This window comes from Melitaea cinxia, chromosome 16 (assembly GCF_905220565.1).
Source record: "Melitaea cinxia chromosome 16, ilMelCinx1.1, whole genome shotgun sequence".
Taxonomy (NCBI): Eukaryota; Metazoa; Arthropoda; class Insecta; order Lepidoptera; family Nymphalidae; genus Melitaea; species Melitaea cinxia.
The window spans coordinates 11,883,954-11,908,700 of record NC_059409.1 but is presented as its reverse complement, the minus strand read 5'-3'; the positions used below and the strand labels follow the sequence as shown (position 1 = coordinate 11,908,700).

The 24,747-nt window shown below is 32.0% G+C and overlaps 4 protein-coding genes across 4 annotated transcripts; 2 read left to right on the top strand and 2 right to left on the bottom strand.

Annotated features, from left to right (window-relative positions):
- Positions 1-2,327: 2,327 nt before the first annotated feature.
- Positions 2,328-7,946, bottom strand: LOC123660947 (gastrula zinc finger protein XlCGF57.1-like; the record flags this gene model as incomplete). Its single annotated transcript, XM_045595967.1, has 6 exons — positions 7,802-7,946; positions 6,524-7,475; positions 5,827-6,009; positions 4,931-5,084; positions 3,484-3,630; positions 2,328-2,583 (listed from the first exon to the last, which is right to left on the bottom strand). Coding segments are annotated over exons 1-6 (1,830 nt in total), but the record flags the coding sequence as incomplete, so codon positions are not given.
- A 580-nt stretch (positions 7,947-8,526) lies between these two features.
- LOC123660892 (inhibitor of nuclear factor kappa-B kinase subunit alpha) lies at positions 8,527-16,373 on the top strand. Its single transcript, XM_045595914.1, has 2 exons — positions 8,527-8,594; positions 13,925-16,373. Exon 2 carries the CDS (start codon positions 13,995-13,997, stop codon positions 16,311-16,313), a length of 2,319 nt encoding a protein of 772 aa, XP_045451870.1. The 5' UTR covers positions 8,527-8,594; positions 13,925-13,994; the 3' UTR covers positions 16,314-16,373.
- A 234-nt stretch (positions 16,374-16,607) lies between these two features.
- On the bottom strand, positions 16,608-18,408 carry LOC123660891 (minichromosome maintenance domain-containing protein 2-like). Its single transcript, XM_045595912.1, has one exon. It carries the CDS (start codon positions 18,406-18,408, stop codon positions 16,678-16,680), a length of 1,731 nt encoding a protein of 576 aa, XP_045451868.1. The 3' UTR covers positions 16,608-16,677.
- A 2,383-nt stretch (positions 18,409-20,791) lies between these two features.
- Positions 20,792-21,380, top strand: LOC123660882 (helix-loop-helix protein delilah-like). Its single transcript, XM_045595906.1, has one exon. It carries the CDS (start codon positions 20,821-20,823, stop codon positions 21,283-21,285), a length of 465 nt encoding a protein of 154 aa, XP_045451862.1. The 5' UTR covers positions 20,792-20,820; the 3' UTR covers positions 21,286-21,380.
- The last annotated feature ends 3,367 nt before the right edge of the window (positions 21,381-24,747 follow it).

The following is a 24,747-nucleotide window of genomic DNA, read 5'->3' as shown; positions in this document are numbered from 1 at the left end:
TATTTTATTTGACTGAACTTTTTTTTGTTATTAAGTGTTTTTTTTATATGGTGTATCAAATTACCTACTTTTAAATGTAAAACGTTCAGAGATGCCAACTTATCAACTTACCGACTTACAAATAAACGACTTACCAAGTCAATAACTTACCAACTTACAATATTATCAAGGCAATACATTTTACTATAAATTTATCTGAGAGCTAATATATAAGGCATGTTATCACTGTCGTCAGATCGACTATTACTAATATATAAATAATTATAACTTACAGACTAAAATATTTGAGATATCAAGGAACTGTTCGGCCTCATTACAGCTTTTTTAAAATTAAGGTTAATATTTGTTTTTTATTTTTTTAACAATTTTTTTTTTTCTCTCTAACCTTGGATATCATATAGCTTATGATAAATTAAATAATAAATTTCTTAATGTTCAAGGAATACAATATTACGATTACATTAATAATATAAATTAATAACATTAAAAATATATTTATAAGTAAACTGTTTAAAACCAAAAACAATTTATATTAATATTTGAATTTTGATACTATTTTTAATACAATTTAAAAAATATGATATGTAAAATATTACATATTTTGTTCCGTAGCTGGCTTAATATGCATGACGTGCTAAATAATCTGAATCCATAATATTCAATACAATTTCAGGGAAAAAAACTCAATGAATAACTTAATTCTAAAAAGCTTTGTACTTCCCATATAACCTTATCAGTGGAGTATGTTTTCTAAATTACTACCACTAGAACTACTAGAAATTTTTCTGTAGAATTTTACTTTTCTACAGCATTAACTATATCTATATACGTTTTGTCAATAATTAGGAAATTAGTAAGTAAGTCACTCAGTAAGAAAGTATGACAGTCAATCAATGACTAAGTCAGTCACTCAATTGTTCAGTCAATCATTGAGTCAGTCACTTACTAGTAAGCAAACCAGTATGCTAATCCGTAAGTCACTGAGGCAGTCTGTATATTCTATTTTTTTGGAATAGTCCTAAATAGTAAACAAATATGGCGTACTTCCGACCACAGACAATAGAGTAATATTGTAAGTATAGTAAAGTGACACAATGAGCAAATGAATGAACAATATTAATAAGCCATAGACGAATATAAAATTCATTTTATGTTCAAATATTAACGCTAACATATCGCTAAACTTATTTCAAAACGTAATAATATATTGAATATTTTTATTTTTTGCTAAGAATTAGGAGAGGTTACAGAATTACGAAAAAAAATAAAAATAATCGAGCATCGAGCATAAAAGGCAACAAATTTATATTTCGTTTATGTGAAATGGTCGGTAAAAAAGACGCCAAAAATAAAATTTACAACAAAATAGGGCCGCCTGTGTCTAAAAAAAAGTCGACCCTATTAATGTTATTGTCACATTATTTGTATTTACTATGAATACAAATTTATATTTCGTTTATGTGAAATGGTCGGTAAAAAAGACGCCAAAAATAAAATTTACAACAAAATAGGGCCGCCTGTGTCTAAAAAAAGTCGATTCTATTAATATTATCGTCACATTATTTGTATTTACTATGAATAAAAAACCTGGCGCCGGTGGCACACTCTCTCTTACATCTAAAAAAAAGACTAATAACATTGTACTCTACGAAGCTCTCATTGGGTAATCCTAAGTCTCATCCTAAAGTCTCAAAATTTTTTCCTGTGAACTACAGTAAACGTTTATGCCGTTTCTGTGTGATGTGAGGATGAAATTGATATTCAGAAATATTCATAAAATAAAACCTTTACAATGAACACTTTACCATAAATGATTGACATTTGCAATATTTTGTAAGCATTTTTTGCGTTCAACATAAAAAAAAAAACAATTAATAACAAATCGCTTTACGGTAATATTATTTAACAAGTTATAATTCGTGAAAATTTAAAATATAGTTAAAGAACATGGCCTATTTTATCGTTCATGCTGTTCATTCACTTATACTCATTCACCTCAAAAAATATTCTGACCACATGCCTATTTGCCTATTAAAAAAAGATATTGAAATGTCATATTCGAAAATATTAGTTATCTGTACTCTCGGAATTCGTATTTTAGTAGTTTTTATGTGTTTAAAATGATAAATTGATATTTGTTTTTAGTGAAATAAATCGTAAATGGAGTTTTACAAATGTCCTTAAGCTAATGTGTTGTAAAAGTGAGTGATAAATGCGTAAAAAACGTGAATTACGATTGACAGCGGTTTGTTTACCAAATAAAACTCTTCCAAAAAAACGGAATATAAGTAAGGAAGACAATTTTTTTCTCCAAGTTAGTTAATTTTTTCCGGTCCTATATTTATAGTTATATCACCTGTTCCGTCCTTTTCGAGAACATTCCTATTAAAGGTAATAGTTATTTGAGCATCCGAGGCAATTTCGTTGATGTTATTGTCTACGTTCTCATCAGCAGACCCTGTGAGGATCTCTACGGGTGTCTCCTTATCCGTGGCTGCCATGGATCCAGTGTTGGTGTTGTGAACTGGGTAATGATGTCTTAACTCTCTCATTAGTCTGAATCTTTCTTGGCAGATTGTACATCTGAAAGAAAAAATATACTTAATAAATTGATATATACTATTCTTAGTTGAAAAATACTTGTAATACTTATGGCTAATTTTAGAGGAATAGGCCAATAAGCTAGTGTCGGAAGAATGGCATACAACTGTAGGGGGTGTCAAATTATTATGAAAAATCTAGATGAAAATATTCCAGAATAAACAGAAATGAACAGATTAGAAGCTCTTATCCAGAAGGGGTTAATAAATATTTGGTATGATTTTAGGAATTAGTTTAACTAACATATAGATTATAAAAAATTACGAAATGCGGAATAATAACTTGAGCTGAATGAGTTTGACTATCGTTTGACAATCATTTTGCTGTTGTGCCGCGTGTAGGAACCTAAATGCCGGCGGTCGCGGGTTCGAGTCCCGCTCGGGGTAGATTACATTTATGCTCTATTGAGGTAGGGCACAGCAAGAAATATCTTTTTCAAAATTTGGGAGCAGCCTAACTAGGGAAGTACCTCAACCTTACAGAAGTTAAATCTAAACCATACTGCTGTCAAGTAGTATTATGTTTCTGTGGAGAATAAGGTGATCATATTTCTTAAATAGGGGCGAGGGTAGGATGCAGACGTCTATAGGATACAGTGTCCGCTTACCTAGATGTCTTGCCCATAGGTAATTTCCTGCTCAAAATATGGAGCAGCCCTACTGGGGTAGTACTTTGACCTCACAGAAGATCACAGTTAAATAATACTGTTGAGTCAGAGCTCCTGGGGGGGATTGGGGATGGGGTCGGCAACGCGCTTGCGATGTTTCTGGTATTGCAGACGTCTATAAGCTACGGTAATAGCTTACCATCAGGTGAACTGTACGCTTGTTAGCCGACCCAGTCATATTAAAAAGGCAGCTAGCGTGCAGCAGCGGTACTCACTGGTAGAGGTTCTGGCCGAGGTGCGTGCGCGCGTGCTTGGCGAGGTCGTAGCTCTGCGTGAAGGCGCGCGCGCAGTGCGGGCAGCGGTACGGCTTCTCGCCCGTGTGCCGGCGCTGGTGCCGCTTCAGGTGGTCGTTCGACGTGAACCTGCGCACGCGGACATACTCTACCCCCCTTCCTATATTCGGAAAACGATTCGTTCTACTTACGAATCGTTTTTTTTTTTTCGAATAAAGCAGTCGGCCTTTTGAAGGTAATTTTAGAGACATGATTTAAATTCTTATCCTTTATATAATATTATTATATACTAGCTGTCTCGCGACTTCGTCCGCGTGGAACACTTACACGTTCGAGGTGAATCTTTAATTTAGCATAGCTTTTTTATTTATGAACGGATTGATATGATACAAACACTACATGTTATGCTAAGTACAAACCACATCTAAATCGGATAAGCCGTTTCTGAGATTAACGTGCACAAACGCACAGTCAAACAGTCAAAAATTCTGACAATCATTGTTTTGGGTGCTATTTGCGTTGATAAAGGTCCCAATAATATGTCTTCTCATATATCTTTAATATATAGACAGCGACCTTGATATTTTTATCATATTATATTATATTGATATATTATATTATATAAATATTGATTATTTTGTTGCATTATTATTAGCCAAGCACACGAATGAAAAATACAGCATCAACAAGGCAATTTTATAAAGATAAACTTTTGTCTTTTATAGAATTAAATTTGGTGGCAAAATTTAGGAGGTAATATAATATCAAATGGAACGACGCCGTGTTGCTACGCGCGTGTAAGTCGCCCGCGTTTAACAGTAATGGCTTAAAAATATTTTCGATACGGGCACAGCTATTTTATATATATATGTTAGTTAACAAACTCTTCCGAAACGGCTGGACCGATTTTTATGAAATATTTTATGCATATCGGATAGATCTGAGAATCGGCCAACATCAATTTTTTATACCCCCAAGTTATAAAGGGAGGGGGGATTAATAAAGTTAATCTTAATATATATAAATCTCGTGTCACAATGTTTGTCCTCAATGGACTCCTAAACTACTTAACCGATTTTAGTCAAATTTGCACACCGTGTGCAGTTTGATCCAACTTAAAAGATAGGCTATATTTTATTTTGATATATTATGTTATTATTATATTTCAGAAAAAAATAAGGTGATACGAAGTTCGCCAGGTCAGCTAGTAACATATATAGCAAAAAAAGGTTTGCGGGGTGAGCTAATATATATATATATATACTTACAAGTTTTGTGTTAAAGGAATTGTAGCAAATAGTTCAATCAACCGACATATCTATGGAAGTGAAGTAAGCAAGAATGTAAGGTTAGGTCAGTTTCCGTGCGTTCGAAACGTCGTACTAAATAGTGATGTCTAACATTTACTTTAAATAACTAAAAAACTTACCTCATATCACAACTATCGCATGCGAATGGTTTTAAGCCGAGGTGTATTAGTTTGTGTTTCTTCAATGAAGTAGACTTTGTAAATGACGATCCACATTCGTTACACTTGAACGGCTGAATGCCTGTATGCGACAGCATGTGACTATTTACTTGACCTGGAAAATAAGTAAACAATAAATTATAATTCTTAATTTCTATAAATTAAATTAGTACATCTGTAAATAATTTTTCAAGTAAAAAATTTACTTAGGTATTTAATCAGTAACAAAAAGCATCTGAAGCCAAACTACGTGCATTAGTTGTCAGTGCCCTAGTATTAAAAAAATAAACAAAAATATAGCTAAATTACAAATAAAAAATCAACTTGTTATCAATAATTTTTATGACGTTACTATTTGGACGTATTCAGAGTAGAGGACGCTATAATCAAACCATCCTTTTTGTAGGACAATTCTTCTTTCGAGTTATTTATCAAATCATATCAATATTCATATAAAAACCCAATAATTCTGAATGTTTGGCAAAAGATGTGTGTATATTATGCGTGGTAAAGGTGAATCCGTACAAGTCGTGGTCAGCAAATCCAAAGCCATATCCAATCCTGATGAAATACCGTAAGATTTTTAGATCGTCTCATGGCTACATTGATCATACAGTGAGAGGATAATATATAAGCTATTTAAAGTGTAAATAAAGACTTATTACTGATCGATTTTATTATTTTTGATATTTGCGATTTTTTTATGTTTTGTTATTCAGTATTTTACCGAAGAACATACAGTGTTACAAGTACCAAATATTAAAATGTAGCAGAATATTCGCGGCAACTCTAGACAGTATTATAAAATAAAAAGTTTAATTTTATTTAATTGAAAGTATCAAATTGTCTTAGTTTACCTTTGGTACAAAATGTCTTAGAGCAAAGATTACACGAAAATGGCTTAAGACCAGCGTGACGCGCCAGATGTTGCCGTAGGTTGGAACTGTTTTTAAAACCCTTCCCACACTCAGAGCAGAGGAACGGTGTCTCGCCAGTATGTGTTCTGATGTGATCCTTCAAAGCACACAGCTGAGTGAAAGCTGAAACATATTTTTATATATTCCGAAACACTAAATTTAAAATTTTTAAATTCCCTATAAAAAAATCATACAGAAATGAAAAATTATTCCATTTAATGCTTTACTTCCTTTTGAACTGATACTCTTCAAACTGCTGTTTTGAGATATACTAAGCATAATTAAGTAAAGAAACTTGCTTTCAGGTTAAAAAAAAAACACATTAAAATAGATTAATTTCTTCCCTACTAAAATTACAGCACTGCACTTTTTGTGTTGGGAATTTAAAAAAAATTAAGCAGTTACAGCATCTGCTTTCAACAAGTCATTCATCAATTATAAAATAAATTTAAACATAAAGATAAAGAGTTTAAAAGAAAGGACATCATAATATTAAACTAATAGTTTACCATTGTGAAAAAATAAAAATGTTATTGATTAAAATATAAAAAAATTAAATAAATTTGAAATATACTAATTAGTAGACGAAAATAAACACCAGTTACCACCAATGAATGACAAAATATATAAAACCTTTAAAGGTTATAAATACCTTTATTACAATATTCACAAGTGTTTTTTTTGACATCACTGTGTTTATGCATGTGAGAGACTAAGGCATCCTGACGAGCGAAACATTTTGAACATTTTTCACACTTAAATGGTCTTTTCTCTGAATGCAATAACAAATGTCTTTTTAAAGATCCCCTTGCAGAGAACTCTCGACCACAGTCGTTACATTTATATCTACAATTTTTATTGTGTTTCTTTAGATGAGACAAAAGAGATCCATATGTTTTAAATGTGAGATTGCATTGTAGACATTTAAACAGATCCTTACAGACTTGTAAATTTAATTTTGTATCTATTTTTTCCAATATGTTGTGTTGCTGGAATGAGGTGTTAAGGTTTTGATCCGTTGACTTACTGCTAAGATGTTCTTTTAAATGTGACAATAATTTATTACGGGTTTGAAATAATAATGAACATTCAGAGCACTTCTGTTCTTCATTTTCCAATTTAATTTCAACCTGGAAGTCTTCTGGCTTGGGATCTAATTGAACATTGGCAATATCAGTGGTTTCACAGTGCTTAATTTTACGTTCTTTCAATAGCGTATTTCTATGAGATTTTTTACCACTTTTTTGGTGTGATTTTGAAGAGTCCTCATGGCCTGATTTGTGTCTTAAATACTTTTCATAGTCAGTATACTTTTTATCACATGTAACGCAATTGTATATCTTGACTTTATGTTCTGTATCTGGTAATGATTGCACATCATCAGACGACAAATCCTCGTAACCAAATAAATCAAAGTCGGTTTCATAATGATAGTCAACATCTTCATTTTTTATTCTATTATTTAAAAAGATCAGTTTTTTTAATTCAGATTCGGAATGGAGAGCTTGATTTCTAAACGCAAACATTATTTGCAATGTTTTTACACATTCATCGCAAAGACTTTGTGGTAGACCATCTTCATTGCTTACCTAAAGAGAAAAAAATATTTAATTCGAACAAATTTAAAAGTAAATTATTTCAATAATAATTTATTACATTCATTACAATTTAACATTTAAATTATAGTAGGCTTAGTTCGATAAATGTATTTTTTTTTAAGAAAAATAATTCAATTAATTAAATTAAATGAAGTCAAATAATTTTCACGAAATTAATTTAGTCAAAAGCTTTTTTGTTATTCATTTTATGTTTACATTATATACCTTATCATCAAACAAGGATTTTATGTAACAACAAGTAAAAAACTCTTATGCCATTGTTGTTCGAATGTAATTTATTTTCCGATTATAATTACCTGCAAGGGGATAGTCTCCATTAAAACATCTGCTAATTTCAAAGAACTATAATTTTCAATTTTTAAAGGCCCAAACAAGTCCACTAGCGAAACATCTCTTTTCATACAAGTACGACAGATCTTATCCATGTCTACCATTTTTGCTATGCAATATTTGTTATTTGCTTATTATCTATTATTTAATATAAGGCATTTGTTGTTCTTTGATTAGTAAAATAACTTATAATAAAATATGGACCTAACAATAATATTTTATGCATATTTTATGTGACACAAGACAGCTGACATGCTGACAAATGATTGACAACAGTTGAACAGTCAACAGATCAACACATTTATTATAGATTTTTTTACTGTGGCATAGTTCTCAAAAATATGGCACCGCTTAGAATAAATTTTTAATTTTTTCAAAAGTAGTTATTCAATATTGAGTATTTCTTTATAAAAATCTATTCTTAATGCTATGCTTATATCGAATTGATGAAATGGAAGTAAATTTGAGCATTAATTCATGAAATATTGGTTCTAAAAATGCTCCTTACGAGTTTAAATAAATTGTACCGGTCTTGTAGAAAATTTGGAGAATCATATGGAAATCTAGAGGAAAATCATATGGAAATACTTTTTTAATTTTACATTCTTAGTAGTCTGTGATTGCCTTGAAATACCTAATCATGGAGCATATGCTCCATGTACCTAATGTAAAAGTTTACACAGAGTAAATTATTCCTTTTAATATATATTCTACTCTATGGTAATGGTAAATTATCTACTATCACTTTATTTTTAAAGTTTATCTAATATTACGAAAAAAAAAGCGCGGGAACTTTGAAGTGAAAAGGCGGTCTTTTTTTTTTTTTCAAAAATATTTTATTAATTTTATAATTCATTCACTGGAGTTTTTTATAAATAAATACTTATAAATTAATCAAGAGATGGGGAGAAGTAAGAAAAGGAAAAAGAAGGAGGAAGGTAACGCTGAGGACGACTCGTTGAGCTCCGACTCCGAGTCCATAAAATCTGTTGAGCTAACAGACGCCGAAAGGTATGCCCCGTTTCGGGTAGCCGATTACGTGCGGCACTACCCTGAGAACGGGGGTAATTTTGACTATATTGTATTCCTGGAGAGTACAGAGGCTGACAAGCCAATCGGAACAAGAGACATGATGACACTCGCTAATAGCATAAAAAAATATAATAAAGGCGTGAAACAACTAAAACGCATTAATAAAAGTAAAGTTGGAGTTATCTTTGATAGACCTGCTTTTGCTAACGCGGTCTTAGGCAACAAAAAATATCTTGATGGGTACAAACTTAAAGCTTCCCTTCCGGCTGCCGCTACAGAGGTCACTGGGGTAATTTCTCATGTGCCTATAGAATTATCCAATAAAGAAATATATTCAGCTCTAACTAGCACGAAAAATATTATATCTATACGTAGATTTATGCGACGTGTAAGAGAAAATGGAGAAATAAAATTAATCCCCACAAAAACAATTTCTATAACCTTTTCCTGTCCCAATTTACCAGATAGTGTGGACCTCAACAGCTGGCGGTTCGAAGTACGGCAGTACATCCCGCCAGTAAAGCAGTGTCTAAAGTGTTTAAGATATGGTCATATTGCAAAATTCTGTAAAAATTCACAAAGATGCAGCATTTGTGGCGAAGGTCACAATTTTAAAGATTGTCAGACTCCTTATACTGCAGCCAGTTGCTGTCACTGCTCTGGCAATCACATTGCCATATCCCCTGCATGCCCTGTTAAAAAAGAAAAAATCCAGCTTAACAGAGATAAATTTCAGAAAAAAAGCTTTCTTGATGTTTTAAACAGCTCTCACTTTCCATCATTAAACAAAACTGATCAGTTCTTATCTCTTTTAAATTCCGAAATAATACTCAAATCTATTACAGAAGCTTTAGTAAAACTTATAACACTAAACAAAAATAATGAAATACCTATCTCTTCCCAAAATATTAAAAATGTCCTGCAAGATACATTAAAAAAGGTTACTAATAAATAATTTGTACTTTATGGATACTTTAAATATTGTGCAATGGAATGCTCAGAGTATTCTACACAATCAACATATTTTTAATTATTTCCTTTTGGACAAAAATATTCACATTGCGTTAATTTGTGAGACTTGGTTAAAGCCTTGTCAAAAATTTAAGATACGTCATTACAATGTAATTCGTCTTGATTCAGGAAACACCCACAATGGCGTAGCCATATTAATACATAGCTCTATTTCTTATTCTAAAATTGATACTTTTTATGATGACTCCATTCAAAATGTTGTTGTTCGTATAAAATACTCTAGCAACAAAGAACTTACTATCATAAGCTTTTACAGTCCAACTAATTGCAATCCTGCTTTTTCTAAATCTAAACTAGACAGGTTAATTAAAAGTTTACCAGAACCAATCTTCCTAGCAGGAGATTTTAATGGCCTAAACTCAGCCTGGGGCTGTTCTACTTCTAATTGTCGAGGCAAAGACATTTTAGAGTCTATCAATAACAATAATTTGGTTATACTTAATGACGGAAGTATGACCACTGTTGGTTCGCACATATGGAGACAGAATGCTCTTGACTTAACCATAGTATCACCTTCATTGGCTCTAGAGTGTGACTGGTCAGTACATGACGATCCCTTAGGCAGCTACCACTTTCCTGTAATCACAAAAATTTTACTTAATAACAATCATTACAATGCCACTCCTATTCCCAATAGTAGCTCACTACCCTGCTTCCCTAACCTGAACAACGTTGATTGGAACATTTATAATTTAAATGTCCAACTATTGCTCACTGAATTTTCTCTTGATACACAAGACCCCCTTCATAACTACACAAAATTTACAGATATTTTACACTCAGCACTGTGGAAATCATCTTCTATTTCTAAGCACTCTTTGGTTAATACAGCTTTATCTTCATGCTCTCCTTCTAACTTAAATAAAAAAAAAAAACTTCTTCCTTGGTGGAATTTCAATTGCACCAAAGCCGTATTAAATAGCAAAAACGCTTATTTGACTTTTAAATCTGATCCCACTGAGGCTAATTACATTAATTTTAAAAGACTACAAGCCACCAAAAAATATATTATCAGAAATGAGAGAAGAAACAGTTGGATAAAACTTTGTGAACAATTTAACAGATCGACTCCTATATCAGTCATTTGGACGTATATGCGAAAATTTAACAAAAGCTATTCTCCACCTTCCCATAACAACTCTGACTATTCTTGGATCTTTGATTTTCTCAAAAAATATACTCCAGATACTGTAGAGCCAGCCTTTAATCTTAATTCTTTCTGCCATATTCTTCCTAATCAAAATTTTATTATAAAATCTTTTACCATTGTCGAATTAAATTCTGCTATTTCATCCAGAAAAGACTCTACACCTGGCCTTGACTACATTTCATATAAAATGCTTAAACACCTGTCTTCTCAATCTAAACTAATTTTATTAAATATCCTGAATCTTCTTTGGGAGCATAATCTTATTCCTATGGATTGGAAGGTTGATTGTTTAGTACCTATCTTAAAACCCAACAAGGACAAGTTTAACTTTGATTCATATAGACCTATAGCATTGACTTCTTGCATGGGAAAAATATTTGAACAACTTTTAAAACAAAGATTGGAACATTTCATAGAGTCTAATCATATTTTACCTTCTAATCAGTTTGGTTTTAGAAGAGGCAGGTCTTCAAGGGAGAGCATTGCTCACTTACATCTTGATATTTATAATGCTATACAATCAAAGCAAGCTCTCGCTGGAGTTTTCTTCGATGTAGTTGGAGCCTTTAATAATGTTAACCATCATATTCTATCCACGGAATTAGCTGCGATTGGTTTACCTGTAAAAGTTATACAATGGATTTTTAATTTTTTGCACAGTAGGAAGGTATTTGTTAAGTATAATAATAGACTTATTGGTCCAAGGCTTTCTCATAAAGGTACATGTCAAGGTAGCATTTTGAGTCCATTGATTTTCACACTTTATATACATAGATTAAACTTAATTCTAGGCTCTCATATATACAATTTACAGTTTGCTGATGATTTGGTAGTCTATTGTTCTAGTAATAATATAACTACCCTAAATCTTAAGTTAAACGAAGCTTTAGTTAAATTAAATTCTTATTTTAATTATCTTGCATTGGACATTAGCTTTGAAAAGTCTAAAGTCATAGTTTTTAATAAAGTAGGGTCTGAAAGAATTAAAATAAACTATAATAATATATCTCTTCTTATCACAAATGAAGTTAAATTTTTAGGTGTTATATTCATGAATAACTTATCATGGAACAAATATGTAGACCACATAGTTGATAGAGCTCTTAAGGCTCTTAATATTTTAAAGTCTCTTGCAAAAACATATTGGGGTTCTGATCCAAAAATCCTTCTTACCCTATATAAATCTCTTGTACGCAGTCATTTTGAATATGGATTTCTATGTTTTTCTGCTAATGACAAGTTGGTTAACAAATTAAATATTATTCAAAATCACAGCCTGAGACTTATCACTGGCGCCATGAAAACAACCCCAATTAATTCGTTACAGGTCGAGTGCAACATTTCCCCTTTACACCTTAGATTTAAATATTTGAAATACTGTTTTTTGCTAAAACTGTTTTCCATTAGTAATCATCCTCTAATTAAAAAGCTTAATTACTTACATAGTAAATATCCTGTAAATGCTCCATTAACTTCTAATAACCCATTTATTCTCTTCGAATATTCATTCATGTTAAATCTAAATAACCAACACAAAATACACAGTTCTAGCAATTGGATGTGTTACGAAAAGGAGTTTGACTGTCTTATTAATCAAATCGATATTATTATTGACCATAAGCTAAAAGAGCGCCAGGAAGTTTACAACCTCATAGCACAATACTCTGATAAGTTCAAACAAGTTTACACAGATGGATCAAAAAATGATATAAATGTTTCCATGGCCTATTATGTACCTCATCTGAAGTTTGGCCAAGGCGTCAGATTGAAAAAGGAGATATCAATATTTACAGCTGAAGCTCTAGCAATTACTGCTGCCCTAGAATTCATTAAAAAACAAACTAATCAATATTGGCTGATCATTACTGACAGTATGAGCGTTCTAAAGGCTTTAGATAATTATCAATTCAGTGCTAATACAAACTTCATCATTTTAGAAATAAGACATCTCCTTTATCAACTATCCAGAAGAAACTACAACATCAAATTATTGTGGACACCTTCACATATAGGAGTAAGGGGAAATGAACATGTGGACTTTCTGGCACGTTCAATTGTTGACAGTGACAGCGGCAGCCCTGTTGATGAGAATGTTGCCGTACCATACACTGATCTATTAGTTGCTATTAAATCAAAAATCCTATCTGATTGGCGTGATCTTTGGCGACAAACCTTGTTAAGAAAAGGATCTTGGTATGCTCAGATAAATCAAGATATTGGAAAAAGTCCTTGGTTTACTAAATCGCATCAACATAGAAGCAGAAAATATTATACAATACTATGCCGCTTGAGATTTGGACATTGCAGATTTAATGCACATTTGAATCGTATGCGTATCATCTCATCGCCCGTTTGCCCACATTGCACCAACAACTCTACACAGTCTTTAGATCACATATTTTTTGAATGCTCCGCTTTTAATCTGGAACGCCTCTTATTTATAGCCAACTTGTTATCAACTTCTGGACCAAAAAATGTCCCGCGCAATACACAAGATTTATTGACTAATTTGGATAACTATACTAGTATATTTGAATTTATTTGCAATACTATCAATGATATTTGAAACAGGATCAGGACCTTCATTCATCGGATGTGAAATTTTATTTTGATATTTCAGGCTTCGGCCTATTACAGACTTGGTTTCGACCTCGCCTATCACTTATAGACAAAGAAGAGTAGACGAAAATATGAAATTTCAGACTTGGTTTCGGCCTTACTCTACCAGTCATCGAATCAGAAGAACAATAAAGTTACTTCAGACTTGGCTCCGGCCTTTTGATATATCAGAACGAAACTTACAAATTCAGACTAGGCTGTATGGATTATAGTCCTTTGCCTTTTCCTATTGGGGATAAATTTTAAAACAACAACATTATCTAATATTACTTTATCCTAAAAGTAATTAGTTAAATTATAGTCCATGTGCCATTTAAAGCTCTATAATGGATGATATTGTGTTTATCGGTGATTGGGTAAAGGATAGAGTGCTTGGATCCGGAAGTTTTGGTATAGTTGTGCTTTGGAAACATAAAAACAATGAACAAAAATTGGCTATTAAGACATGTAAATGGGGCGACGAACTCACCGCCAAACACAGAGAAAGATGGACTAAAGAAGTTGAAATGCTGCAAAATTGTAAGAATCCGAATATAGTAGGTACGATAGAATTACCTCCAGAATTTATCACTGGTTTAGCCCGTGCGAACCCTTCTAAATTACCCATTCTGTGCATGGAATATTGCAGTGGTGGTGATTTGAGACAAGTATTAAACAAAGCTGATGCGTGTTGCGGCTTGAAGGAGGTACAAATTCGCAAATTACTTGGCGATATAGGAAATGCATTGAGATTCCTTCACCAGAACAAAATAACTCATCGTGATCTAAAGCCTGAAAACATTGTCATGCATGTCGAGGAGGGTATCAGTACTGAACAAATTCCTAAGAAAGTGACGTACAAAATAATTGACCTCGGCTATGCTAAAGAAATTGATTCGAATTCCATATGCGCCAGTTTTGTTGGTACACTACAGTACTTAGCACCAGAACTTTTTTATAGCAAAACCTATAGCAACTCTGTCGACTTTTGGTCCTTTGGATTACTCGCCTTTGAAATAATTTGTGGTACGAGGCCATTTCTACCTTACAAAGCCCCAGTGGAATGGATGCCATTTGTTAAAAAAAAGAAACATGATGATATATGTGTATTTGAAACCTTCCATGGTGATGTGAGTTATTCAAATGAAATATTCCCTGAAAACCATATATCAAAACCCTTCAAGACATTAATTGAGGGATGGCTAAGGGTAGCATTAGAATGGGACCCCAAATTGAGAGGGAGAGATGCACCTTCCAAGGTGACCTTTGATATTCCATCTGAAGGGAAAAATAATACAACAAGTAATGTAATAATTTACAGTCTTCTTGAAGAAATACTTACAAAAAGAATTATAAAGATTTTCTCTGTTACAACAATATCTCAAATTGCGTATGAAATTGACGATTCAACCACAATTTCAACCCTTAAAACATGGATAAGTAAGGATACTAATATTCTTATTGAAAACCAAATAATAATATCTCCTGCATCTTACACTGATGTCGACAATGAAGAACTTGCAGTGAATTATTGGAATGTAAATTCTGTTGTGATGCTATTTGTATATAATAAAAACCAAATGATCGACGGTAATACTGCACCTAATGTACCAACAGCGATCCAAAGATGTTTGGAGTACCACAAAGCACTTTACAATTACAAAAATAGCCAAAATCTATACAGAAATGCTTTCTACTTTGTTATAACACAAATGGATATATATGAGTCTTTAATAAATGGAGTTTTCTCGAGAGCAGAATCTTTGAAACAGGAGAGTAAACATTTAATTGTTAAGCATAACTCAGTGGATAAGAATGTTGCTCAATTTTTGGCCAAAACAGAGTTGGTTATTAAGATGATTGAGCAAGGCAAAAAGCATATTGAAAATTTAAAAGAAAATTCTGTGGGAACAAATCTTTTAGGTGGTTTCAGTAAAATATTCAAAGACTTTGATGATTTGATCGAAAAATCGCAAAAATTACAAAATGCTTGGTCCCAATTATCAGTCAGGTTACAGTCTGCTGCACGACGTAGCAATGAAGGCATATCGGCTGAACTAAATAGTTTTGTAACCAAATACAACTATCAAAATATATTTTCAAATGCCTACAAAGTATTTGTATCACATAATAAAAGTGAATTTTATAGTGGAAATAGAGAGAGAGAAAAACAATGTCCAGACATAGTTAGGGTTTGTTATGACGTTCTGAAGCTCAGAAGTAAAATTTTACAGGAATTACAGCACCAGCAGTTTATTTTAAAATTAAAGGATTTAAGTATAGAGTTTGCTAAGATATCCGACATAGTAACAAAGGCTGTCGATAATACTGAAAGATTAAATGCTGATCTATCAAATTTGGCAGATGAATTTACAAATTGTATTTGGTCTACTATTAGTGTTGTAGTGCGAGATGCAGATAATATGGCTGACCTTCCTTATAGTGTTGTCTCATTTCAGAAGAAAGATTTTAAGATTGGTGAACCTGTATCGAGCCATTGTATTCCTGTAGCTAATGGTGAAGTTAACACTGTTAAGTCATTGGTAACAGAAAGTTTGAAACTAAGACAAAATTTCACAAGTCTTTGTGATGAATTCAACACAAAAAGAAAGTTGCTAAAAGAAGATAAATGTGACTTTTCATTTTTAAATGATACTTCCGAATGAAAATATGTCATAATGTGTTTTTGTGTGGGCAATAATGATATTGTTCTTGATGTGCAATAACTGTGCCTTTGTTATTTTTTTTTATTTTCTATATATACATATTTAATTGTAAGATTCACATTTGTAATTCAAAAAATATATTGGAAAGTAGTAAATAATTATGTCATGTAAAAATGGTTATAAAATTTCGGTCTAGTCATAATTTACTTATATATTTTCATTATTGATATCAAAATTTTTCAACTTTATTTATAACCAAGTATATAAAAAGAAAAGCATAAATAAAATGAAATTATTTATTAATAAACATTGCATTTTTACTACTTAAAAATTTAAATATATTAATTTTTATTTTATCAACAAATTACTCATTAGTTTCATAAATACGATATCCTATAAATTGTTCAAGCCAATTATAAAACTTCTCGATCACTTTTTGAAGTTTCTTCATGTCTGCTGGTGTTTCAAGATAGTCATCGGGAGCGAACCTTGGCTCGGGCATACCACTTACATGCAACCAAATCGCAAATACAGCGTCATCATTATTAGCTACATTTCGACGACACAATCTAGCTGAAGTCGCACAAGCTGCTATCAGAGCGCCCAAATTACCAATAGTTACAGCTTTTGGTTTTTCCTTACGAGCTGCTAAGAAATAAAGTCTTAATAGTTCTTCCGCATTTTCGGCCAACGAAACCTTAATTCCAGCGACCAAATCTATGTATGTCGATATATCTTTTAGAGCTTGTTTCTCTTGCTTACCAACTGTGGTCGGAGTTATCGCTTGTTCTAAAGCGTGATCTGCTAATTCATCTGCAAAGTCTCCATAATCTCCACGACATACACTTCCAAATATATTGCCAATATTGTATAAAACGATTTTTTTCAAATCCATTCCATGAGCCCAAACCGCGCATTGCAATTTTGATTTATACGTTGAATGAGTAATTTCTCCAGTTTCTATAATTGATAATATGGAATTTATTTGGTTTTGACTGTAAGCTTGTAAAGGTAAAGGCATTACACAAACCCCTCCCGAAGCTCCAATTAAAGCCGTCGATGTGGAGTTGTGAGTTGTCCCTATAGAGACAAAGGAATCTGCGAGTAAGGCAGCTCGTCCCATTAACTTTGCGATATAACCTGTATCAAATCCACCAGCTAAAAAGTGAATTATAGGTGAACTAGTCAGTGCATTAGCTTTAACACTAACTAGACTTAATAATAGATTTATTTTTACATTCATAAAGCAATTTAAAGGACAAACATGAACTCCAATACTAGAAGCTAAACAGTATATAAATTTCCATGGTAAACCATTGCATGCTTCATACAATTCCTTAATATCTGATGGTACGGGCGTCGTGATTGGTGCAGGAATAATAGTTGATTCTTCTATAGACCAGACAGATGTTAGTTTTTTCAAAATAACAACGTTAATTGTGTACATTTTCCCTACTTTTAATTGAGAAATAAGATCGTCTACAATTGTATAACTCTGGGGAAGTAAGATATTTTTAAACTTAAAAGTAGCTTGTACTTGGTCCCCACATCTCCTCAAACCACTATTCTCAAAAAGTGTACTTTTACACAAATAACATTTTGGAGGTATTTTTGGTATAAAGTGCATAATAACTTCGTTGCCCTCACACTCATCAGGACATGACCACACCGTGTGATAAACGTTATTAGTTGGCTTCGTGATGCCGACTAGTAAGCCACATAAAGAAACTATACTTTTGTATTTTTCTTGTTTAGTAGATAATATATAAGGTAAACTGTTCAATCTAATAACGACGGCTACTTGCGTTGGTTTTATCATTTGAGTCAAGTCATTATCCAAACATTTTAAGCACGCGAACAGAATATCATTACAACAACTTTGCCACTTAAGCGGCTCTTGTATTAAAAATTCCCCTAAATCGGGAAATAAATCAAGTAACTCCATGACGTCTACTTGAAGAATGAATCTAATCGGTGGGAATTTACGTATTGTTTTTTCATTTACATCTTGTAGGAACTCTTGGCATGCATTCTTCATATCGACTAAAAAGTGCCTTTTTTCTAAATATAGCAAAATTTGCAAATGACGTTCCATTTCAATTGTACGTAACTTTTTACAAGGAGAATTGTTGAATGTTTAAAAAATAATTTTCCCTCCATAGGAAACAGTGTTTTTTTTTTTCAAAACAGACATTATAAATATTAGATATAAATATTATTTGACGGTTCGCAGGAAAGTGGACATTAGATATAAATATTTTTATTTTAAATAATCTGTTGAACTGTAAAAAGTACCTACATACAGTAAAAGGTGTCAGTGAAAACTAAAATCTAGTAAGTATAAAAAAACTATAACATTAAAATAAATCTAGTAGGTATTATAAAACTACTAGCTGCTGCCCGCGACGTCGTCTGCGTGAACGCTATACAGCACCAAAAATACCTACAATTATACCTTTTAAAATAACATTCATTTACCCGTTTCTTCTTTACATTTCATATCTACAGAAAAATCTCATAGATGGCGCTGCTTTAAAATTGCCTTGTCTACTTATATTCATTTAATTATGTTTATCGGCTTAGTTACTTATATTGCGTGATTTTTATAGTGTGAAGCCAGCTTATATAGCATGGTTATTAACATAATAACAACAACATTCAAATATGCGTCGTTAGATTACACGTTGTTACAGAATGCGTTGAGAAAATAAAGGTTGCTGCACTGCTCGTTCCCGGTAGATGATAGCATGATAATATGTAGCCTATATGTTGACACGACTTCTTAATAATATTCGTGTCAAATTTGAAGTAAATCCATGCGGTACTTTTTGAGTTTATCCCGGACATACATACAGACAAACAGACGGAAATTCTAAAAACTATATTTTTGGCTTCGGTATCGATTGTAGATCACACCCCATTCTTTTAAAAAAATATTCAATGTATAGTTTTGACTTTCTTACCATTTTATTATATGTATAGATAAGCTACTAAATACTTAAATTTAAAACCATACATATTTAATGAAATTGAATACAGATTCAATTTCATTAAATATGTATGGTTTTAAATATGTATGTATGTATGTGTTTTTTATAAACATTTAAAATTGATAGCTTGAATTTGCATTATCGGTAGAAATTAATCGTTGAAGGTATTGCTGCACCTACGCTGACCGTATACTTAATACTCTGGCCTACGCGGTGTTTGTAATAACATGGCATCATTCAAGGTCAATCAACAATTACTTAACATTTGAGATTTCTTAAAAACGGAAATGCCATGCAAATCTGGTCAAACGATCACTACTTTGGCTTAGCCGCTTAGCGCCTTGTTCATTCATTGTGACGCTGTATCTTCGCGCGATTAAGTGAGGTACATGTGAAATAAAACTAAAATAATCGCTATTTTATATTTTATAATCTCTAATTTAAATTTTGTCGTAAGACCATTTATGGAACGAATCTCCTTATGGCAGGCTTGAAATTTGACTGGGCGACCGAACTGAAAAAAAATGTGATACTAAAACCGTAAGAAAAATATATAACGGAAGTGACGTAATATCAGTCACACGACTGTATAATATGACGTTTGTAAAACTAAAATATTACTTTTTTTACTTTTTTAAAATTATTTATGTAATTTTATACTGTCGAAAAAAAATAAAGACACGTTTTTTTTATTTCACTTAATAGTTTGAATTATTATTATTATTTTGTTTGATTTATTTAATTTTACGATATTTGTTATTTTCTAAAATACTAAATAAAATACTAATCCTAAATACTTTTATGTACTTAATTAAAAACCAATCAACAAAATTAAAAAAAAATCAAGAACTAGAAAATTTAAATAACATTTTTTTTTTCAAATTGTGTTGCTTCTATACTATTCGAAGGAACTTCGTTCCTACCTGGTGTCCCATGACACCAAATAATTTTATTATTTATATGTATTTAAAAATGTTTGTTACCTTAGTGTTCGAGATAAATTGATAGGATGGATTGATAGGGAGAGGTTCAAATATTGTGAAAGATTACTGCAAGATCACAGAATATTATTTTAATAAACGAGGTCATGATGCCGCACAGTAAAATACTTATGAGTGTTCTGTAAAACACTTAACAAAGATATTAAATGTAATTTATACTACTAACGCCTACCTACATTAATTTAGATATACCGATGTTGTCATCTTCGCTAAGGAATTTATGGCAAAATGAAATGACTAGGTATATATTCTACATAAATGGACAAGCTCGATTTATTCTATTGAAAAAGAAGCTTTATGGCTGTGCTTTATGTAATCATTGATGCCAACATAAATAAAAATGATAACAGATAACAACTACTACCTAAAAGAAGGCATTAATTTCGCAACTGTAATCATTACACAGCCTCCGATTTTCATCACGAGTATACATGAACGGAGCGGGGCGAGTGGGCGGGGTGAGCGTATTTTTTAAAGCGGAATTCGGGCGCGGGCGTCGCGTGGGGCTCGCACTCGATGCCCGATCACGACAAGTATCAGCTGCGTCCGCGCGCGGCGCGCTCCCGAGAGCCGCGTGCGCGCCGCACTCCGCAGCCGCTCAGCAAGTACAGGAGGAAAACTGCCAACGCGCGGGAGCGCAGTAGGATGAGGGAGATAAACCGCGCCTTCGAGGCGCTGCGACGAGCGGTGCCTGCCGCTGAAATCACTGGCACCCCCGTTCCTTGCGAGAAACTGACCAAAATAACGACTCTGCGATTAGCGATGCGGTATATTACAGCACTGTCTTCTGCTTTAAGAGACTCAAGTCCGGAGACTGACTCTTCCCGGCCCGACCGCTGGCCTTCTCCACTTTGCTCGGAATTATCCGAATTCTCCACTGAGCAAGAGACTCCGTCGGAATTCGCTGAGGACTCCTTATCTCCTTTCGACTCCTTCTTCGCGGAATTTGACTACGAGTACATTGACAGGACATTTACGTGATAGTGAAGTGTTGGAGTGTTTATTAGGTATTCCTCAATTCTCATTTTGCCATATTAATTATATTAATTAATTTTATAAATAGTTTATCGAGTGAGGTTTTTGAGATTTTATTTATTTGTTTTATTAATAAATTGTTTTTGTTGTGTATGACAATATTTTATTTGTTTTTATATCCTTATATAGGCTAAAATATAAAGGATACATTAACTTTAATCTGACTTAACTATTTAAAGTGAAGTAACTTTTTGTTGTAAAGACAATTTTTGTTACTACTTATTAAATCCTCACATTTTATTTTGGTTATGTTTAATCATTTATAATAAAAACATAAAACGAATAGGTAAACACGAATAAATATATGTGACGGATAATCCTGTAAAAATTAACATAATATTATTCTTAATATAATAAAAGTAAAATTTTATATTTTGTCATTAAAAAAAACTAATAATTCCGTGGGTAAATATTAAATTATAGAAAATAATACAATATTTTAAATACGGCCCGATTGTAAAGATATTTAAGTACATCTTAATAATCTTTAACAAATGCGATATTAGGGATACCTACTATCAGCTATATTAGTTTTTTATTATTTGATGATTCAAAATATAATAATTGGTATTTGTTCAAAAAAAAAAAAAAAAAACTACTGTTTAGTCTATCGTCTTCTTGATTCTACTGGTGCTGTCACCAGAAAGTATAGTACCTTGAAAAAGAGATACGTCACTTGTTATGCCCACGAGCTATAGAGCTATGGTTATATTTTTAATGTTTGTATTTGTTTTGAATATTTTATAACTCACACATGTACATAATTATGTATGTCGTATAAAAATGAAATTCTTCTGAGTAGGTATATATATATAACGTTTGTGAAGATGGGTGAATGGTTAGACGTTTGTTACTCCTTTACGCAAAATCTACTAAGCTGGTTATCCTGGTAACTCGGTACATAGATAGCTGGAGATCTAGAGTGACACATAGGCCGGAAATTAAACTGCAAGATCGATGAAATAGCGCGGGACAATTAGTAGCTATAGTTTAATCGAGATGTAATGAGTACTTTGTTATTACTAATAATGCGTTTTAATTGATTATTTTGTCGACAACCTACGTTTTATTACTTGTCAAAGTAAATGAATGTAAATTAAGGTTGTTTTTTTCGTTTGTGAGAAAACACAATTATCATTTTTTTTAATAAACATATAATTTATCACATATCTACATTGTAACCATAATAAAATGAATTGTACAAAATTAGCGTTGCTCAAGAGTAACTGTGTAGTGATGCGAAACAAGACCAGTAAATAAGGAAGCGTGGGCTTTGTACTACCAAACAGAGTTCTACCTGGAGACTCTCGTCACGGAAGATATAACCCTGTCGTAATAACCAGCCGGGCCCACGCATCGATCATTGTTTAGTCGTACTGATAGCAAGATTAATGCAATCGCCTTTTTTATTGCGGTTTCTGATTTACAGATTTAAGTATACGTTGTGTTACTGATAATACATATACAAAACTTTGTGTGGATATTTGTAACATCGACAAGGAAATTTTACAGAACTGATAAACGTACGTAAATAGCTGAAAATCTTCAATAACACATAGATTACTTTTTACCCCAACATTTCAACAGGATTAATTTAAAATTACGCGGACCAAACTGCAAGGCTCAGCTAGTACTTACTAACATACTACTATAAAATTCAATCGTCAATGCCAATTTGCGTTTTTAAAAACACATTACCATAAACATAGTCATCGAACTAACGATAACATCTCTGTTGTCATTTAAAAAAAATAAACGCCGACCCCCACTAAAATACCCCCGTGGGTCCTGTACTGTTCCATCTGGATGCAATGTAGTTTTGTACGTATTTTCACATAAAAAATAAACAGTCGTTTCGTCTATACAAGTGTGTGTTATGAATGGGTTTGAACCTCGAAAGTCTCCGCAACAGATGCAGTTACGATTATGCTAATCTGTTTTCAAATGAGGTCCTTATCATGGAGTTCATATATTAAATATCTTATTATTTTTATCGGCTAATTTTAAGGTAAACTCGGGATAATTAACGTGGCATATAATCCATCTCATGTTTTTAATATTAGAATTTGTACATAAAAGGTTTGATATACCAACTTTTATGTCTCTTTTATCTTTATTTATGAAGCAAAAATAGACCAATAATAATAATCTCGCTGTTTACTTCATGTGGTTGTTTTTGTTGTAATATTTTTTCAATTCTTATAAAAATATTCAATTTTTAAGATGATCAGTTTCAGATAAGCAACTTTGTTTATTATAAGTTTATTGACGAAGGTCAATAAACTTATAATAAAGTTGCATAACAAGAATTATATTTAAGAATAGCTTATTATTCAAGAATAAAAAACTATTATTTTAAAGAATTTTTTTGTCTATTTGAATTGATGAGGTTTAATTACCAACATTGAACATTAGCGCATAATGTTAATACACTTATACACTGTAGATATACTTAATATATAAAAACTTATCCTGAGAATTTTATTCTTATCTTCTCTTACTTAAAAATCATTTTTATTTAGTAAGCCTGTATATTCAGATGTAAAGGATTAAAAAGTCTATTAAATTTGAAAAGATAATATGTATTAGGTGGATTAAGTGGCGCTGTATTTTTTGCAGAATTTTACTAATTTTATAATAAAACATATTTTTTTAAAGAGAACTACGGAGTGTCTTGCTGCTCTTCTCTGCCAAATTTACATTTCGAATCAGTGGACTATTTTCGGAGACACTTTGAAGTTGAGCTTATAGTCAATTACTAAAAATTTATATAATTTTAATTCGTAAAGTGACAAATCAGATGTGCTTTTAAAGTCTGTTTTAATAAAGTAAATGTTGATTTTGATTTTATATAAAAAAAAAACCATTTAATTACGACTTAAATGAACGTAAAAATAATAATAAACGTTGCTGAAAGTTCATGACGGACGTCTAGATATAATACAATATTAAATAAACTATTAATTAGCGCTTAGTACAGTTTTTATTAGATATAACTCAGATTCAAATGGAAGAATGACTTCATCTTGCTAAGGTGCGTTTTGTACTGAATTGAGGGAATCAATGATTGTGCAATAACTCTTTGGTAATATATTTTTTTTTTACAATTTTTTAATATTATTATAGAGAGATAGAAATTTGGCTCTTCGTGATAAGTTTTTTTAATGCGTGTCTAATAAAGAACGATGTAAAATTTTGAAAGTGTTGTCCGTAAATAAATAAATGAATAATTGTGTTTGCTCGCAAACGAAAAAAAAAACCGACTTCAATTACATCGACGAGTAACAGCGTAGATCGACGAAAAAATAGTCAAGTAACTACGCGTTATCAAAGATTACTCAAAAAGTAGTAATCAGATCTCGATAAAATTTATATGTGACCACATGATAAACTTCAGCTTTCGATTAA

What these genes read in the sequence shown, in the direction of transcription:
- LOC123660892 (XM_045595914.1), top strand. Translation starts at nt 13,995, where the DNA reads ATGGATGATATTGTGTTTATCGGTGATTGGGTAAAGGATAGAGTGCTT.
- LOC123660891 (XM_045595912.1), bottom strand. Translation starts at nt 18,408, where the DNA reads ATGGAACGTCATTTGCAAATTTTGCTATATTTAGAAAAAAGGCACTTT.
- LOC123660882 (XM_045595906.1), top strand. Translation starts at nt 20,821, where the DNA reads ATGCCCGATCACGACAAGTATCAGCTGCGTCCGCGCGCGGCGCGCTCC.